This window comes from Astyanax mexicanus, chromosome 3 (genome assembly GCF_023375975.1).
Source record: "Astyanax mexicanus isolate ESR-SI-001 chromosome 3, AstMex3_surface, whole genome shotgun sequence".
Lineage (NCBI taxonomy): Eukaryota > Metazoa > Chordata > Actinopteri > Characiformes > Acestrorhamphidae > Astyanax > Astyanax mexicanus.
Window position 1 is genome coordinate 48,237,365 of NC_064410.1, and position 15,967 is coordinate 48,253,331.

Here is a 15,967-nt window from a genome sequence, read left to right on the forward strand (position 1 = left end):
GGGGCATATCATTGACCACAAGTTTATTTCACACTGGATTTCTCCTTTAAAGTTGTGATGATATGTGGGTTTAGCAAGTTTTGATGGAGGTGAAAAGCACTGAATACAATCTGAGCACAAAATTTATGTTTTTTCTATTTACAAACTCTTAGTAAATGAAATAATACATGTTTCTGCCACAGGATTGTAAATAGGATTGTCATCTGAGCTTTTTTTCACCTCAACCAAAGTCACATAACACATTACATAGTCACAAATAGGCAATAACTGCTTTTGTTCATCTTTAATTACCAGAGACTTTGCACTTTAAAGAGTGGGCACAGTAGAGACTGTTAGCCCTGAGGCTTTACTGGCAAACCGAGCACCAGGGCATTTTAATAAAAACTTGCATAATTATTCATTTGAACAATAATTGTATCTGCTTTTGTTCTTGGGGCAAGTTATTATCAGACAACTCCTATTATGAAGCGTATCTCCTTTCAGTTATTGTTAGCTGATCTAGCAAACTGATCAGAACCCTGAGGGCACATCAGTACATCACTAGTTTGCTGGACCTGAGTCGTAACACTGATACTAGCTGAACGATGCTGTTTATGTGCACAGGTTTTTATGGTGGAAGACCATCTGTTCAGTGTGTGTTTTGCAGGAGGAGCAGAGGAATTACACCTCCTCTGTCTGGAAGCTCTGCCGCTCCCTCATTTGACAGGGAAATCAGGACTAATGTCACTGACTTTTATTAACCAGGAACTGGTACCACTACTGCCTCTGTAGTGTTTACCTCACCCAGTATTTTATTTAGTAAAAGAATTATTTCCAAATAAACCCACCAGCATGCTGCTGCTTCCACTAATGTGTTTTGAGTTAAACAGTTCTTGGAACAGTAGGTGTTGAAGCATCGTGAAGAGAATGCAGTGTTTATGTTGTAAGACCTGTTGAGTAACGAGAATTTACATGGTTTAAAAAATCTGGACAATTTTTAGGATTACAGCTTAAACGTTTACAACGTTTAATCAGCATTATGTGACATTTTTAGCTTAAAATCTTAAGAATCATGATTATTGGTGAGAATTAGGGCATCTCACGTTATGTTCCCCACGATACTGATATCATGATACTGATACTGTGACAGTATTGTAGTTAATTTGTCTTACTTGACGATAAAAAACTACTAAATAAGCAAATACAAAGAATTATGGATTTATTAGTGTCAGTTTCGCACAATTAGACCAACAAATTGGGGGTTAAGTCTTAGGAAGTTTAAAGCGCCTATGTTTCAACACAAATATTAATATTTGATGCATTGCATCGACAATGTATCGCAAGTGACATGAAAATGGTAATGATATAATACATATATCAATATTTTGTTCCAATCCTTGTCATGCTTATGCTCTGCTAATGGATAATTAGATTTATATTGGTGTAGCATACAGTAGTACTGCTCAGTCATGTCAGTCTATTGGCAGGCCGAACCCAGGTATACATACATTATTCTCCGTATTACACATATACAGCCATATACACCATTTGTATTGGACATAGTGGAATTTGGTCGCCACCTTTAATCTTTCCTTGCAATGAACATAAACACACACATGAACACAGTGATATGATGTGCCCCGACTGGTGGTCAGGCATTGCTGCATTGTTCTGGGAGCAGTGAATGTTGGGGTCCTTTTCTCCAGGGCCCAGGAGTGGCTGCTCCCAGGTACTGAACCCACAAATCTACCTAACTATCATTAGTAACCCGGTGCTTTAACTACCTAGCCACAAATGCCCCATACATTGCCCCACTGTCTTTACTACATTGGAACATCAAGATTTTACAGCTGTAATTTCATACAAAAATGTTATACACTGCCTGACCAAAAAACTTTTTCTTCCCTGATGACACAGGCATATTTCAAGATGACGATGTCAGGATTCATGGGGCTGCAATAGTGAAAGAGTGATTCAGGGAGCATGAGATCATTATTTTCACACATGGATTGTTCACCACAGAGTCCAGACCTTAACCTCATTGAGAATCTGTGGGATGTGCTGGAGGAGGCTTTGTGCAGTGGTCAGACTCTACCATCATCAATGCTGCTGCAAGATCTTGAAAAACATAAATTCAACACTGGATTGAAATAAATCTTGTGACATTGCAGAAGCTTATTAAAACAATGACACAGTGAATGTGTGCCACAATCAAAGCTAAAGGCGCTCCAACAAAATATTCGAGTATGTAACCTTTTTTTTTTTTTTTAAGTTGCTTTAAGTTTTTAATAATAGACATTTTATCATTTACTATTTTACCTTATGCTGATGGTTCAATACAGTTCACACAAAACCTCACTGCATGGACTGTAAACCAAGGAATGCCCAAGGAAAGACAACCTGCAGAGGAATGACAAAACACTGATGGTAAGTGAGGAGGAACATGCCCAGTGTGCATTCCCAGTGCCAGCGTCCAATCAGATAGTTGTGAGTTTTATTCAACAAGTCTCTGCTGCCCAAATATCAGGTCAACACAGATCACCATATTCAATTTATATTAAATAACATAACAGTTTTTGAGTACAGTTTTTAGAGTATCTTGCTTATAATAAGCAAGGAATAAGCAAGATAGTACTGTTCGGAATCTATCTCTCAATATATTTTTTAAATATCTATATTGATTCCAGCAAGTTTCCTTGGTATATTTTTTGCACTGATGACCAATTATTCAACCACTTTACAATCAAGACTTTGTTGAATAAAGATCAAACAAATCCTAATATCTCACTGTCTGCATTTTATACTGTTCATTCATTGTTACACTGCTGCCATCTGCTGGCGATAAAGAGCAACAGCATTTTTTTTCAGAGACCAAATTATTGGTTTGTATTGTCACTGTCAATCACCCAGCCCAGGTAGTTTGGGAAGGAAAAGCAGCTAACAAAAGCTCAGCACTTCTAGAACTCCTTTCACACACACCTTAATCCTAGGTTACATGAGTCTGCTAGTGTAACCTCATTATATCCAGATGAAGAGATTTATCTGGAAAGATTTTTTTTTAAAGATGACAGGCTGAAATGAAAACAAATGAAATTTAAATAGGAGTAACTAGGTATTTTTTTTTACCTATAAGAATCCAAATAAATTTCTGAATATAGAGGCTAAATTCAAAACTAAATTAGATAAATTCAGTAAGCATAACATTCATGTTTTTTTCTTATTGTTCAAAAAATCAGGTCAGAACTAGTTCTATGGAACCTAAAACATTTAAAAGCATTTAAATGGTTAAATAATTTGAACATGTGTGTTCAAGCAAATGATAAACTTCTACAGTTAATATATCTATGTTTTAAATAATATGTGGCACATACATCACAATGGGTTCAAATGTAAGGGTTAGAAACTACAGATAACTGTGTGAAAATGTAAGGAGTAGATGTAGAATTATTACTCCAGTAAAGTAACGTTATAGATATAACCAACATTTCTAATTTTGTATTTCTAATGTTTATGCTTCATTACCTGACTGCGCTGTCTCTGGGCTATCTAAACTACACAACCCAGAATGCACCACTGACCCTGCCCGGTCACGTGAGCACAGAGAAACATGGCAGCGGTCTGAGAGAGAGAGGTGTATTGAGAGGCTGTGTGAAACATTAGTGCAGTAGGATCCGCGGAGCTGGATTTACCCCCGTGCTGAGCTGTAAGATGCAGAAGATCAAGTCTCTGATGTCCCGCCAGGTGAGCAGCGCTACAGCGGTACAGCTCAGTCTGTGAGATATATAGAGAAAGAGGGATAGAGAGATGAGAGAGGACCGGAAGTGTAGTTAGCCAGGTGATAAACAGATGATGCTAGCGGCGGAGAGCACAGCGGTGCAGCTCTGAACCCGGGCATGAGCAGAGAGCCGGGCATGTTTATAAACATGCGGTTATCTGATTTTACAAATAAAAAACAACCTGGAATTGTTTACAAGCTTTTAGCTTTAGTGTGAGTGAGCAGAGGAGCGAGTAGAGCTGACTCAGGGGCTTCCACTGCGTTTAACCAGCAGAGGAATAATAATAATAATAATAATAATAATAATAATAATAATAACAACAACAACAACAACAACAACAACAACAACAACAACAACAACAACAATAATTATCTGTCTGCCTAATATTAGGCATTAGCTAATTAGTTAACTTACATTGGTTGTCATTGTGTAGCTGTAGTCGTTCATATTCAGTTGTTCAGCTTGGGTTTTGAGTTTTAGCGGTTAGTTTAAGAAAAGCAGTTTTTTATCGTATCTTGCTATCCCCTTCCTCTTTCTCTCTCTCTCCCCCTCTCTCAGCATAGTATTAAACATTACATTAGCATTGTGTTTATTGTGTATCTGTAGAGGTTCATGTTCAGTTGTTCTCTCTCTCTCTCTCTCTCTCTCTCTGTCTTTCTTTCTCTTTCTCTCTCTCTCTCTCTCAACATACTGTTAAACATTACATTAGCATTGTGTTTATTGTGTATCTGTAGAGGTTCATATTTAGTTGTTTTCTCTCTCTTTCTCTCTCTCAGTATAGTATTAAACATTACATTAGATGTTAGCATTGTGTTTTTTTGTATCTGTAGTGGTTCATATTTAGTTGTTTTCTCTCTCTTTCTCTCTCTCTCTCTCTCTCTCTCTCTCTCTCAGTATAGTATTAAACATTACATTAGATGTTAGCATTGTGTTTTTTTTGTATCTGTAGTGGTTCATATTTAGTTGTTTTCTCTCTCTTTCTCTCTCTCTCTCTCTCTCTCAGTATAGTATTAAACATTACATTAGATGTTAGCATTGTGTTTATTTGTTGCTGTAGTGGTTCATATTCAGTCGTTCAGCTTTAGGGGTTTTGGGTTTTAGGGTTAGTTTAAGAAAGCCTTCGTTTTTTATGCTAGCTTGCTACCCCCTTCTCTCTCTCTCTGGCTCTGTTTTAATGCTTGTTTACTATCCCTCTCCTGTCTTTCTCACAGCATGTTAGCTTTACACATTTCATTAGCCTTGTGTTTATTGTGTATATGTAGAGGTACATACTCAGTTGTTTAGTTATAGAAAGGCTTCATGTTTTTATGAAAGTTTACTATCCCCTCTCTCTCTCTCTCTCTTTTAGCATATTATTAAACATTACGTTGGTTAGCATTGTGTTTATTGTGTATCTATATTGGTTCATATTCAGTTGTTCGCTCTCTCTCAGCATAGTATTAAACCTTATCTACATTAGCTATCATTGTGTGTGTAGCTGTAGTGGTACACATTCAGTTGTTCAGCTTGGGTTTCTGGTTTTAGGTTAGTTTAGAAATGAAACTCTGTTTTCATGCTAGCTTGCTATACACACAGCATAGTATTAAAAATTACATTAGCATTGGGTTTATTGTGTAGCTGTAATTGTTCATATTCTGTTGTTCTCTCGTGCTTTCTCTCTCTCTCTTGTTCTCTCAATTTCACCCTCACAGCATAGCAACATATATTACCTAAGTTAGCATTGTGTTAATTTGTAGCTGTAGTGGTACACATTCAGATCTGCTCAGTTAGTTAGTTTAAGAAAGTCAATGTTTTTATGCTAGCTTGCTCTCTCCCTCCACTTTGTCTTTTTCTCAGCATCAATATTACATTGGTTAGCATTGTGTTTAATTGTAGCTGTATGGGGACATATACAGTTGTTCAGCTTTAGGGATTTTAGAAGTTTTTATGCTAGCTACCTACTCCCATCCATTCTCTCTCTCTCTCTCTCTCTCTCTCTCTCTCTCTCTCTCTCTCTCTCTCTCACACATTCCCTCTCATTCTCTTACTCTCTCTATCCCTCTCACAGCATAGTAATAAGTAAGTATACATTGGTTAGCATTGTGTTTATTTGTAGCTGTATCGGTACACATGCAGTTGTTCAGCATTAGGGATTTTAGTGATTAGTTTATGAATAATTTAATGTAAATGCTAACCGATTAACTGATGGTGGTGATTTTGTGTTTTTCCCTAACAGGGCTTGAAAAGCCCTCAGGAGAGTATGGCAGATATGAGCCCTGTAGAGAACTTCAGGATCCCCAGCAAGGTGAGTTGGATAAGTATTTCTTCATACAGATTACTTAACCTAGGAAGTGTGACTGTGCATAGTAACAGTTACAGTTGCACTTTACTGTAGCATTTTACTTCATCACCATAATGCAACATGAATTGTCATCTAGAAAATAGGAACATGTTGTTAACGGATTAAACTCAGCAGTTGCTTTCTGCTCTAGTCTGCTTTCACGTAGCTCTAGACTGAGTAAACAACTTGAGGCCTAGCCCCTTTTATCTGATATGGCTGATAGAGGAAAGCATTAAATCAACTGCACTAGCGTATTTTGTTCCATATGATAATTTCCTGTGTTCCCTCAGATCTCCTTAGAACTGAGCTCTTTGCATTAGGCTACAAAGTACTGATTACATAGAGATAATGCTACTGATATTGCCATTGCTGTTTAAACAGCTAGTAATGTCCATATGGCTGTCCAGTATATAGTGTTATGTTATTGTTTCTATTTTGCCCTTAAATAACTATTCAATGTGGTATATGATGGGACAGTTTCAGTCCTGCTTGCCAGTGGAAGTGCTTTTTTTAATCATGCCAGCCTTTAGTTACAAAGGATGCTATGATGTTTTTAAGTCTTTTTTAGGACCATTTGGCCTGATTTGCCCACAGTTTTACTTCAGCTTTTTCAGAACTCTGCTTTAGAGACTGAGGAAGTAAGTGTCAAAAAGAATAATTTACCCATTACGCTGTGTGTCACCTCAATATATGCATATACTGTACGTGTACACTTCTTTTCGCATAATTTTAGTATATATATATATATGCTGTAGTAAATGGCATTAGTTATTTGTGCAGCTAGAGGGTAGTCTCACCTTATACAATGGAAAGTGTGATGAAGGTTTTTGACACACAAGGTGAATGGTGCCTGCACAGTACACTGTTCTATTGTATGTGGGAGTTAGGGGTGGATGATATGGCATATTCCAACATTTAATTTTTTATATTTTTATTATTCATTTTAAGAATATACTATTGCAACAAAATAAACATTAAAGTTTAATGTATTATAAATATTTTTGTCTATTTCATAAAAAGTAACTTACTAAGAATTGTATTAAAAAATAATAGCGTGACAAAATAAGGTAATGTTAAAAAAAAAGCATAAATATAAACTGCAAAGTAACACTTCAGTATGTGTAGATTATTTAGTTGTCTTTGCTTCTGGACCACTCACATGAGAAAAGCTGTGTGGGACCGTATAGAGTTCTGTGGTATTCAGTCTCTCTTGCTTTGTTATGAGGTACAGGTGGAACACAGCAGGAGGTTAAGCTGCTTCAGCCATTCGGAGCAGCAGCAGTGGGAGTAAAGTCAGACCATGGCCAATTAGCTGTGAAGACTATTATGATAATTTGCATGTTTGAACAGTACTGTATCTATGAGGCACTGTGGGTTAACCTCTTGACATTACAGACTTTCATCATTCTCTCTCTTTTAACTTAATGAAAGTCCACAAGTTGTTCATAGAAATATGATTGACTGAGTAGCATTCATCTGCTCTGTGTCAATACTGTAAACAGTATATATCATTTAAACTGTAGTACTTTATTTGCCTGTAAGCTAGCAGTGGCCACTAGGCTATAGAACATTTTATGCAGTCAGTAAACCTGGTTAAAAATAAATTTTGTCTCGTAATTGTTTTTTTTTTTGTTTTTTCCCCCCCCCCCCACTGTTCAAGATATTATCATACATGCATTAATGTGCATTAATATGCAATAATATAATAGCGTTTATGTGCTCTGGATCATGCCATAAGTTGCTGTTTAGTAAGTATTAGCTGAGGATGTGGACATTTTGACATTTTTGTGAAGAGAGAATAATGTGATTATGTAAAGAAAAAGCCAGGGATAATGAAGTGTCTTTCTTATTTCCAGTTGTTGTCATGGTGTGCTATTTCTCACTGCTGGTTCAGTGCTGCTTTATGTTCATGTTAAGGCTGTTTTTGCTGTCAGTCTAAAATTGCTCTAAAAGACAATGAATTAAAAAGATTTCTGCCTGAAATGAATATTATGTGATTATAATAATGTGATTAAGGTTTGTTAGCACAGTTGTTAGCAAGGTTTGTGTTTTAAGGTGAATTTTTTTATTTAGAGAAGTGCTTGACATCCATTTCCCCTTGTGGCTTTAAAGGAAAATAATATCATTGTCATTGCTCAAGTGCAGTAATACTTAGTATTTAATTGTTGTCAGTCGTTTTAATAATTTTGATGATGGCTGTAAAAGCTCACTTATGACCAAAGCCAAATACGGATACAGATAAACCCTTCTGTCTGTTCTCTGCATTGATTTTGTCCCTGTTTGTGTACGTTCTTTAAAAGCTTGTGGGCAAAACAAATATACACCAGTAAGATTAGTGGTAGTTTGTGGTGGTGCATGCATGACCACTGACATAATGACATGACAAAGAAGAAGGAACTCTGGCAGAAAAGAAATATATGACGGTGAACTGTTGAACATTATTATTGTCTTTTCTTTGCCAAGACCTCTGACTCTGAATTGCCCTCTAGTGAATGTACTGCTTAACATCCATTCAAAAACAAAGGACACAAAGAAATGTGTGCAGTTTGTAACGACGCTGTAATTTTGGTACATAAAGGGGGGTTTTATCTAAAACAAGCTATAAACGGAATGTATTTAAATGAATGCATGCTGACATTTTCTGTTCCGCTTTGGCATATTTGGGAGCCTATTTTCTAAAAGAGACGTTCGGCCCGTTTGTGTGAAGTATAATCTCACTCAAATACTTGGAACCTTTTGAAAATCCCTTTTGTTTCACGAGAAATGTCAGCTCTGTGATGAGAGTGGGCAGAGTCTACGGTCAGCTGTGTCCACTGCCCCTCTTGTCATCATCTTCAGCCACCCTCAGGCTGAAAGGTTAAAGCAAGGAGACAGGGAATGAGTGCCTGGGGCTGTGTATCTGTGTGTCAGCCAGGCAGACAGCCAGCCAGCACGTCTGTCTGACAGCGGGCCAGCGTGGGGCCACAGCAGTTTGCTCAGCATCCTGGCAAATCCAGGCAGATTGTGTTTGAGTGGGACCTTGAGCTGATTAATTAGCGCAGCACCTGCTGAGAGCAGTGTTTTTGCTGTTCTGCTGTAGAAAGTGATGGAGATGCCTCTCGAAAGTGGCAGTGCAGAGACTTGTACTCATGTTGTCGACTGGGACAATAGACTTTCAGCACTAAACTGTATAAAATATGTCATGTTTTGTGTTGTGAACAGATTGTTCCGTGTTCTGATCGTGTAGAAGGTTATTATTGGTTAGGGAGCTGACATCTTTTATTTCTCTCCCTCGTTGTCACAGGGGTGGGTATTGCTAATTGTTTTGGATCATGTCTGGTCTTTACATGGCCTTTCAGCATCTTGTGTTTCTGTATGTTTAGATTTGTGTCTATACATTTACAGCGCATATTGTCTTTTGAAAGCCAGATAAAAATCAGATAAAAAGCAAACAATAAAACTCTTAGCATCACAGCTAAATTTAGAATAGACCACCAACCAGAAATATACAGTCAATAGTATCCTGTGGGCAGCGTCCTGTGACCAATGATTAAAGAATAGAAAATGACTCATCACAGAATTTACATCTATATACTAGTAGAGTGGGCAGTGAGTGAACACAGTGTTTAAAAACTCCAGCAGCACTGCTGTGTCTGATCCATTTTTATTGGCATATCCTGCCCTGTGTTGGTCCTGTTGGATCCTGACCACTGGAGAACAAGGTGTGCTGTACAGAGTCAGTGTCTGTTCACATTATTGTGTAAATAAGAAGAATCAATGTCTGGTTCAACAAATCTCTTAAATGCAGTGAGAATTAAGAATTATCCAAGCTATGAGGAGCCATCAGAGGTGGAAAAAGTACTGAAAAATTGTAATTAAGTAAAAGTACCTTTACTTTGCTAAAATTCTACTCAAGTAAAAGTAAAAGTACCCATCTAAAATCTACTTGAGTAAAAGTAAAAAGTACTCAATTTAAATGTACTTTACATAACGTAGTTACATAGTTACTTTTAATGATTTGATGTAAAAAAAGTAAAAACAAATCATACATTAAATCGTTTTTAATTAACTATTATTCCACATAATAATTTGGACCTTTCAGGCAGTATTTGTTCAGACTAGGGGTGTGCCATATCGTATCGTACGTGATAATATCGATATTATACCCTGAAATATCGTGACATAACACTCACCCCTAATTATCACTTCAGGGTTCTACTTTTTTGCTGTTTTAAGCAAAAAAAAAAAAATCACACATTTCTCATTTGCTATTAAATATCTACTAGAGACATATTATATCTGTTCAGTACCATTTACTTTACTTTAATCCTGGATATATGGAGTTTTGTTACAAATCTTCTAAAATTCTTGTATTTTTAAAATATCTTACTTAGTGTAATATCATATCTCAGGTGTGCAATATCATATTATATACAATAATAAAATGTAAGTTTTGTTTTGTTGCAGTAGTGTATTTTTTTGTCATATCGCCAAGAGTATCGTTATCGCGATAATACCATGAAATATCCTGATATTATTTTAGGGCCATATCGCCCACTCCTAGTTCAGACCACCCCATAAAACAAGTGGTATAGGTTTCTATGATCCATTTTTTCTTAACTATTAAACTTTTATGGTAATATAGGTGACTATAAACTGTATTTTTATAGTTTTACAGTTTATTATTATTTTTTAACTTGCCATGTCTGTGCTTTAAGTGCTATTTACATTTTTTTAACATTTAAGCAGATTGTTTACTGATAAAAGTACTTACACCACATGCTTTCTTAGGTTTGATGTGGAAGTTTTGAAAGCTGACAGCTCTGTCCGGTGGGACAGGTACATTTTGCATTGCATGAGGACGTTATTGCCTTGTTATTCCACGTGCGAGCATCCGTCCCAATTTTTTTTTATTACTCAGACAATTGTTTTTTTTTTCCCCCAGCATTTTATTTTTTACTCAGTAACGGGGAGTTTTCCAAAGTAGCAAAGTAAATTACTTGTGTCAAAATGTACTTGAGTAAAAGTAAAATTACCTATTTTAAAAACTACTTCAAAAATCTACTAAATTACAGTAACTTGAGTAAATGTAATTAATTACTTTCCACCTCTGGGAGCCGTGATAGTTTATGATTAAAGCTTTAGCTTATATTGTCAGAATTACTATATATAGAGTTTTAAAATTTAAATTTTATAGCCAGTTTATGAGTAGAACATAAATATTCCCCAGTAATTTTTTTTGTTTGTTTTTTTTGTTTTTATCCACTTGTTTCTAAATGTTTGTTCTGATTTTATTTACACTTTGAGACTTCTTTGAAATGTAAAGTGCATTACAAATAAAAGGTATTATTATTATTATTAGTAGTAGTAGTAAATATTAGTGAAATCTAATCCAGTTTTCAGTTTAACATTTTTGAGTAAATTGTTGTGTGCAGCTTCTGTAAACAGTATGATTGTGAAAGACACACCTAATTTTTGCATAATGCTGGCACCTGCACAGTCTGTCATATTCCTGGTTAACGCCTGAGAAGATGCTTATTAGAAAGTGACACAGTTGGCCTCACCTGGCCCCACTGGAAACAGCAGGATCACTGGGTCCATTTTGTTGATGGTTTGCACAGATAATTCTAGCCACAATTATTACCATCAACTGTGCAGTCCACTGTGGATAGTAATGTATTCTATGATGTAATTCTGGTACACATGTGATACTGTGGATCGAGGATTGTTAAATGCCTACTTAAACTCTCTGTGTATATGTTGTATAACCATGAGCATGCTGGCCAGTCTTCAACCTCACATCACAGGTGTGGATGTTCCCAAGCCATCCCCCAAGATAGCACTTCATAAGCAATTTACATCCCATGACTTTTTGTATGTCAGTTTATTAAGAAGTTTAGGCATTTATACAGCTAGGATTGTGTTAAGGCTGCTCATAAATTGTTTCAGCATTATTATTGCAATGTGTGCACGTGCAAAAATCACATTGCAGGACTTGCAATATCAAGTAAGGCAAATTAAATCATACAGGTCATGCGGTAACTTGATACATAAGGATAATTTGCCTTTTTGTTATTTTCCATCTCAGATCTACTAGAAGCTGATTATATATGTCCAGTATAATTTTTTCCGTTCCGTCTTCAATACACAATGGGCGTTATTAATAACATTTCTGAATAAATCTGTCAGTCTTTATATTGCTAGTCAGTTTATTTTCAAATATCATGCAGCTCTAGATTATATACAGCTCTGATAAAAATTAAGAGACAACATTGTTTTTTTTTTATTCTATAAACTACAGACAACATTTCTTCCAAATTACCAATAGAAATATTGTCATTTAGGGCATTTGTTTGCAGAAAATGAGAAATGGCTGAAATAACAAAAAAAGATGCAGAGCTTCTTAAAATAATGCAAAGAAAACAAGTTAATATTTATACAATTTTAGGAGTTCAGAAATCAATATTTGGTGGAATAACTATGGTTTTTAATCACAGTTTTCATGCATCTTGGCATGTTCTCCTCCACCAGTCTTACATTCTGCTTTTTGGATAGCATCATGCCACTCCTGGTGCAAAAATTCAAGCAGTTCAGCTTGGTACATCTTGAGTACATTACAGAGATTTTTAATTTGGTAAAATCAAAGGAACTCATCATTGTTAAGTGGTCTCTTATTTTTTTCCAAAGCTGTAAGTATTTCATAAAATAATCTTCATATAGTGACAACCAAAATGACACCAAAAAGCATTTTTCAGTGTATAAATGAAGATGAACTGATGAATCCTGCAACACTTATTTATTTAGATACATTTTCTTATCCTCAGCTCATTACTAAGAACTAGATTAATTGAATCAGTTGATCTCAAGCAGGGAACAACACTACATTACATTGGATGTCCACTTGGGAAATCAGGTGCATTCCATTAGCACAAGTCTCAGCTCTTTTCTAACAGGGCCAGTAGATGGCACTAAATTCACATGGTTTTAAGCTTCCCATTTCTTAAAAACCATTAAAAAAGCAGAGACAGTGAGACCATTAATGGATAGGTAACTCTTTTTGGAAGCAGTTTCCACTATGAATAAAGATTAGTGTAGTTTAATTAATTCAGTGCTGCCCAGCCTAGATGCTCGCTGAATAAATGTGATTCTAAACCCTGAAGAGATTCAAGGTGGCACTGCGCTCGTTATGACAAATGCAAAAATCATCCCAGCAGCTTCAGCTGCCAAAACAAACCTACAATCAATCTGAAACCCTCTGAAGGTCACTCCTGCCTCTGCACTAGTGTTGAAGCGCTGTGTGAATGACGGAGTTGGCTACACGAGCACAGCGGCTGCTTTGTGAGTGGGAAGGACACAATTGTTTTGTTGATTTTATTTATTTATTTATTTTCATCATCACCTCTCTTCTCCACATGTGTGCTTTCAATGTTCTTTGGCATAACACAGTTGAGTTGTGTTCTGCTTTTGATCGAATCTGTTTAATAACACTTCACTTTAACAGCCAAAGCTTCACTTGATTCATAGAGCTGACGGCACATTGTGCGGCCTGCTTTTATTCGCCAATAGGTGTTTATTCCTCTCCTCGTGCACGGGGGGGAATACAGAGCTGAGGAGTGCTCATTTGGAAAGGCAATGTTGTTCGGCTACAATGGACCATTTTAATTAGCTCCCTTGTCTGTTTGACTTTATTTGCATGACTGTCCGTTTGCAAAGAAGATGAAGTGTTGCACCTCTGAACCTCTGTTGATAGAGAATTATACAGTATCATTAAAGGAATAGTTTCGCAAAAAAAAAGATAATTAACACTATTTACCCCTCACTTCACAGTCAGTCAGCAGAAACAGGTTGGGTGTCCCAACATTACTTTTTAGAATAGAGCGGGATGGGCTCTATATATATTTTTGCCAAATACAAATAAAACATCGCTCAACTTTTTGAAAAAAGCATCCTGATATTCTTGTGTTCTGAGCAGATAAAATGATGTAGTTTAGTATGATATGTAGATAATTTGATGTACATACAGAGAGCTGAATGGAGTGGCTGTTATAGTTTTTACTTATTTGCTTAAATAAGGTCTATCCATGCTGTTTTCAATTGTTGTCAATGTTTTTGTAATATTTTGATATGTGTTTGAAGTAAATTAAAAGTTGCAAGATAAGGCTTGTATTTACCAAGATGAGATTGCTGAGTTATTTATTTATTTATTTATTTTTTAGCAATTATAGCTTAGCAGTTCTTAGTACCACCAAATTGTTTTTTTTTTTTTTTTTGTAATATTTTAACAGATTTAGAAGCTAATAAATGATAAATTGTTTATGCATTTACAAAGATGAGATGTGTGGCAGTCTAAATGCAGATTGATATCAGTAGTCTTTTGGTTGATTTAGTGTTTGTTACTGTAGCGTATACCATTCTAAACCAAAGAGGCACATATGTCAGAAATCAAACATGTTTTCCTGATTGGCTGGGGTCAGTAATCAAGCACATTCATTTGACTCTTTGCTAAACTAATCCCTGGAAGCAGATCATGCACACGCTTCCCTGTTTTTAAACTTTGATTAGGACTTCAAATGAGGCTCAGAGGAGCAGGTTGAAGGTAAAGGCAGAATGAGAGGAAGCCAGCTGTCTGAAAATGTGCACATCTCTGCCTTTTCCTGCATCTGTACCAGTGAGCGGTGACTCATTCCTGCCCACCCCCTCTATACCCCCTCAGTTCCAACATCTCCCACGTCCTCCTCCCATTCGTGCGCCCACTGCTCACCCACGCACTTTTCAAAAAGTCGTGCACTCGCTCTCCCTTAGCAAGAGGGTCTCTCTTTTCATGGAGTGAAACAGACTGAGGAATATATTGTTTAGGTTTTAATGGCCGTGTCCACGATAACATTGTTGTCCTGGCCCTGCTCTGCAGATGAGAGTAGAGCTGGACAATATGACTAAAATATTTATTCAGTTACAAACGCAATACATCTAAATTTTCAACCACTAGGAGGTGCAATGCTCGGGTTTTATTAAACAAATCCCTTGCTCTACCCAAATGCTGCGTTAAGTATATAATAATAAAATGTTTGTGATTATGTGTAATAGATGATCAGTTTCAGAGTGCTCTTATTTAGTGATAAATGTAAATATGATTTGAAGTTTAAAAGCGAAAGGTACAGAAGTGTGGTTTCTGCATATTTAAGATTCTGAAACAGATTCAAAGTGCAGAACACAATCTCCTAAACTTATATTTTAGAGTTTCTTGTGTCTTTTATATATTTTTTTTCTTATCAAAGAGGAGAGGTTTTTACTCACGCAGAGCCTTTATTCCTGCTTTTATTGCGGTTTCTGGGTGGGTTGCTTTGCACATCGTAAAATCGTACAGTAGCATACCAGCCAATAAAAGATCCTCAGAGGGTATTTATTACTTTGCAGCTCATTTTGAGTAAAGTATAAGACTGGTTGAACTTTCTCAGCAGCAGGTGTGGAGAGTAGAGGGGGTTGAATTTGGCGGATACCCCAGAAAACTGACGTTTCTTACTAGGCTCTTTTTCCATAAATCATCAGGTTTTTCATGCTTCAAAAAGTGCTGTGAAATCATCACCGGGGCTAACTCTGCCCAAGTGTGCTGCTGAGTTTGGCTGCCAACTAGCATTGAGCCAACAGATATGTGTCTGTATTCCGAACTCAATAACTTTAGACATAATCAACATGTTGTATCAAACCACAGAACGTATTCAATCTAACCAGTGCAGTGCCATCCATCTGTTATCAAAAAACAGTGAATAATCCAGCTCAGAAAACAGTTAGCTGTTAGCCAGCTCCACTGTTGCTAATCTGCCTGAGTCTTGAGTTCTTTGGCCCGATCGCATATACCAACTTTATTTTTACGGAGCAAAACATTTGTCTTTGAGTGTTGATACTATTTTAGACA

The 15,967-nt window shown here is 36.5% G+C and overlaps 1 protein-coding gene across 2 annotated transcripts in view; it reads left to right on the forward strand.

Moving 5' to 3' along the window:
- Positions 1-3,563: 3,563 nt before the first annotated feature.
- Positions 3,564-15,967, forward strand: part of vps50 (VPS50 EARP/GARPII complex subunit) — a 203,357-nt gene continuing 190,953 nt past the window's right edge. Inside the window, exons 1-2 of one of the 2 annotated variants that reach the window (XM_007259800.4) lie at positions 3,564-3,720; positions 5,971-6,039. In XM_007259800.4, coding sequence (XP_007259862.3) covers positions 3,688-3,720; positions 5,971-6,039 — 102 coding nt within the window. In that variant the 5' untranslated portion in view covers positions 3,564-3,687. The remainder of the gene's footprint in view (positions 3,721-5,970; positions 6,040-15,967) is intronic. The other variant, XM_007259801.4, reaches the window with a different exon arrangement.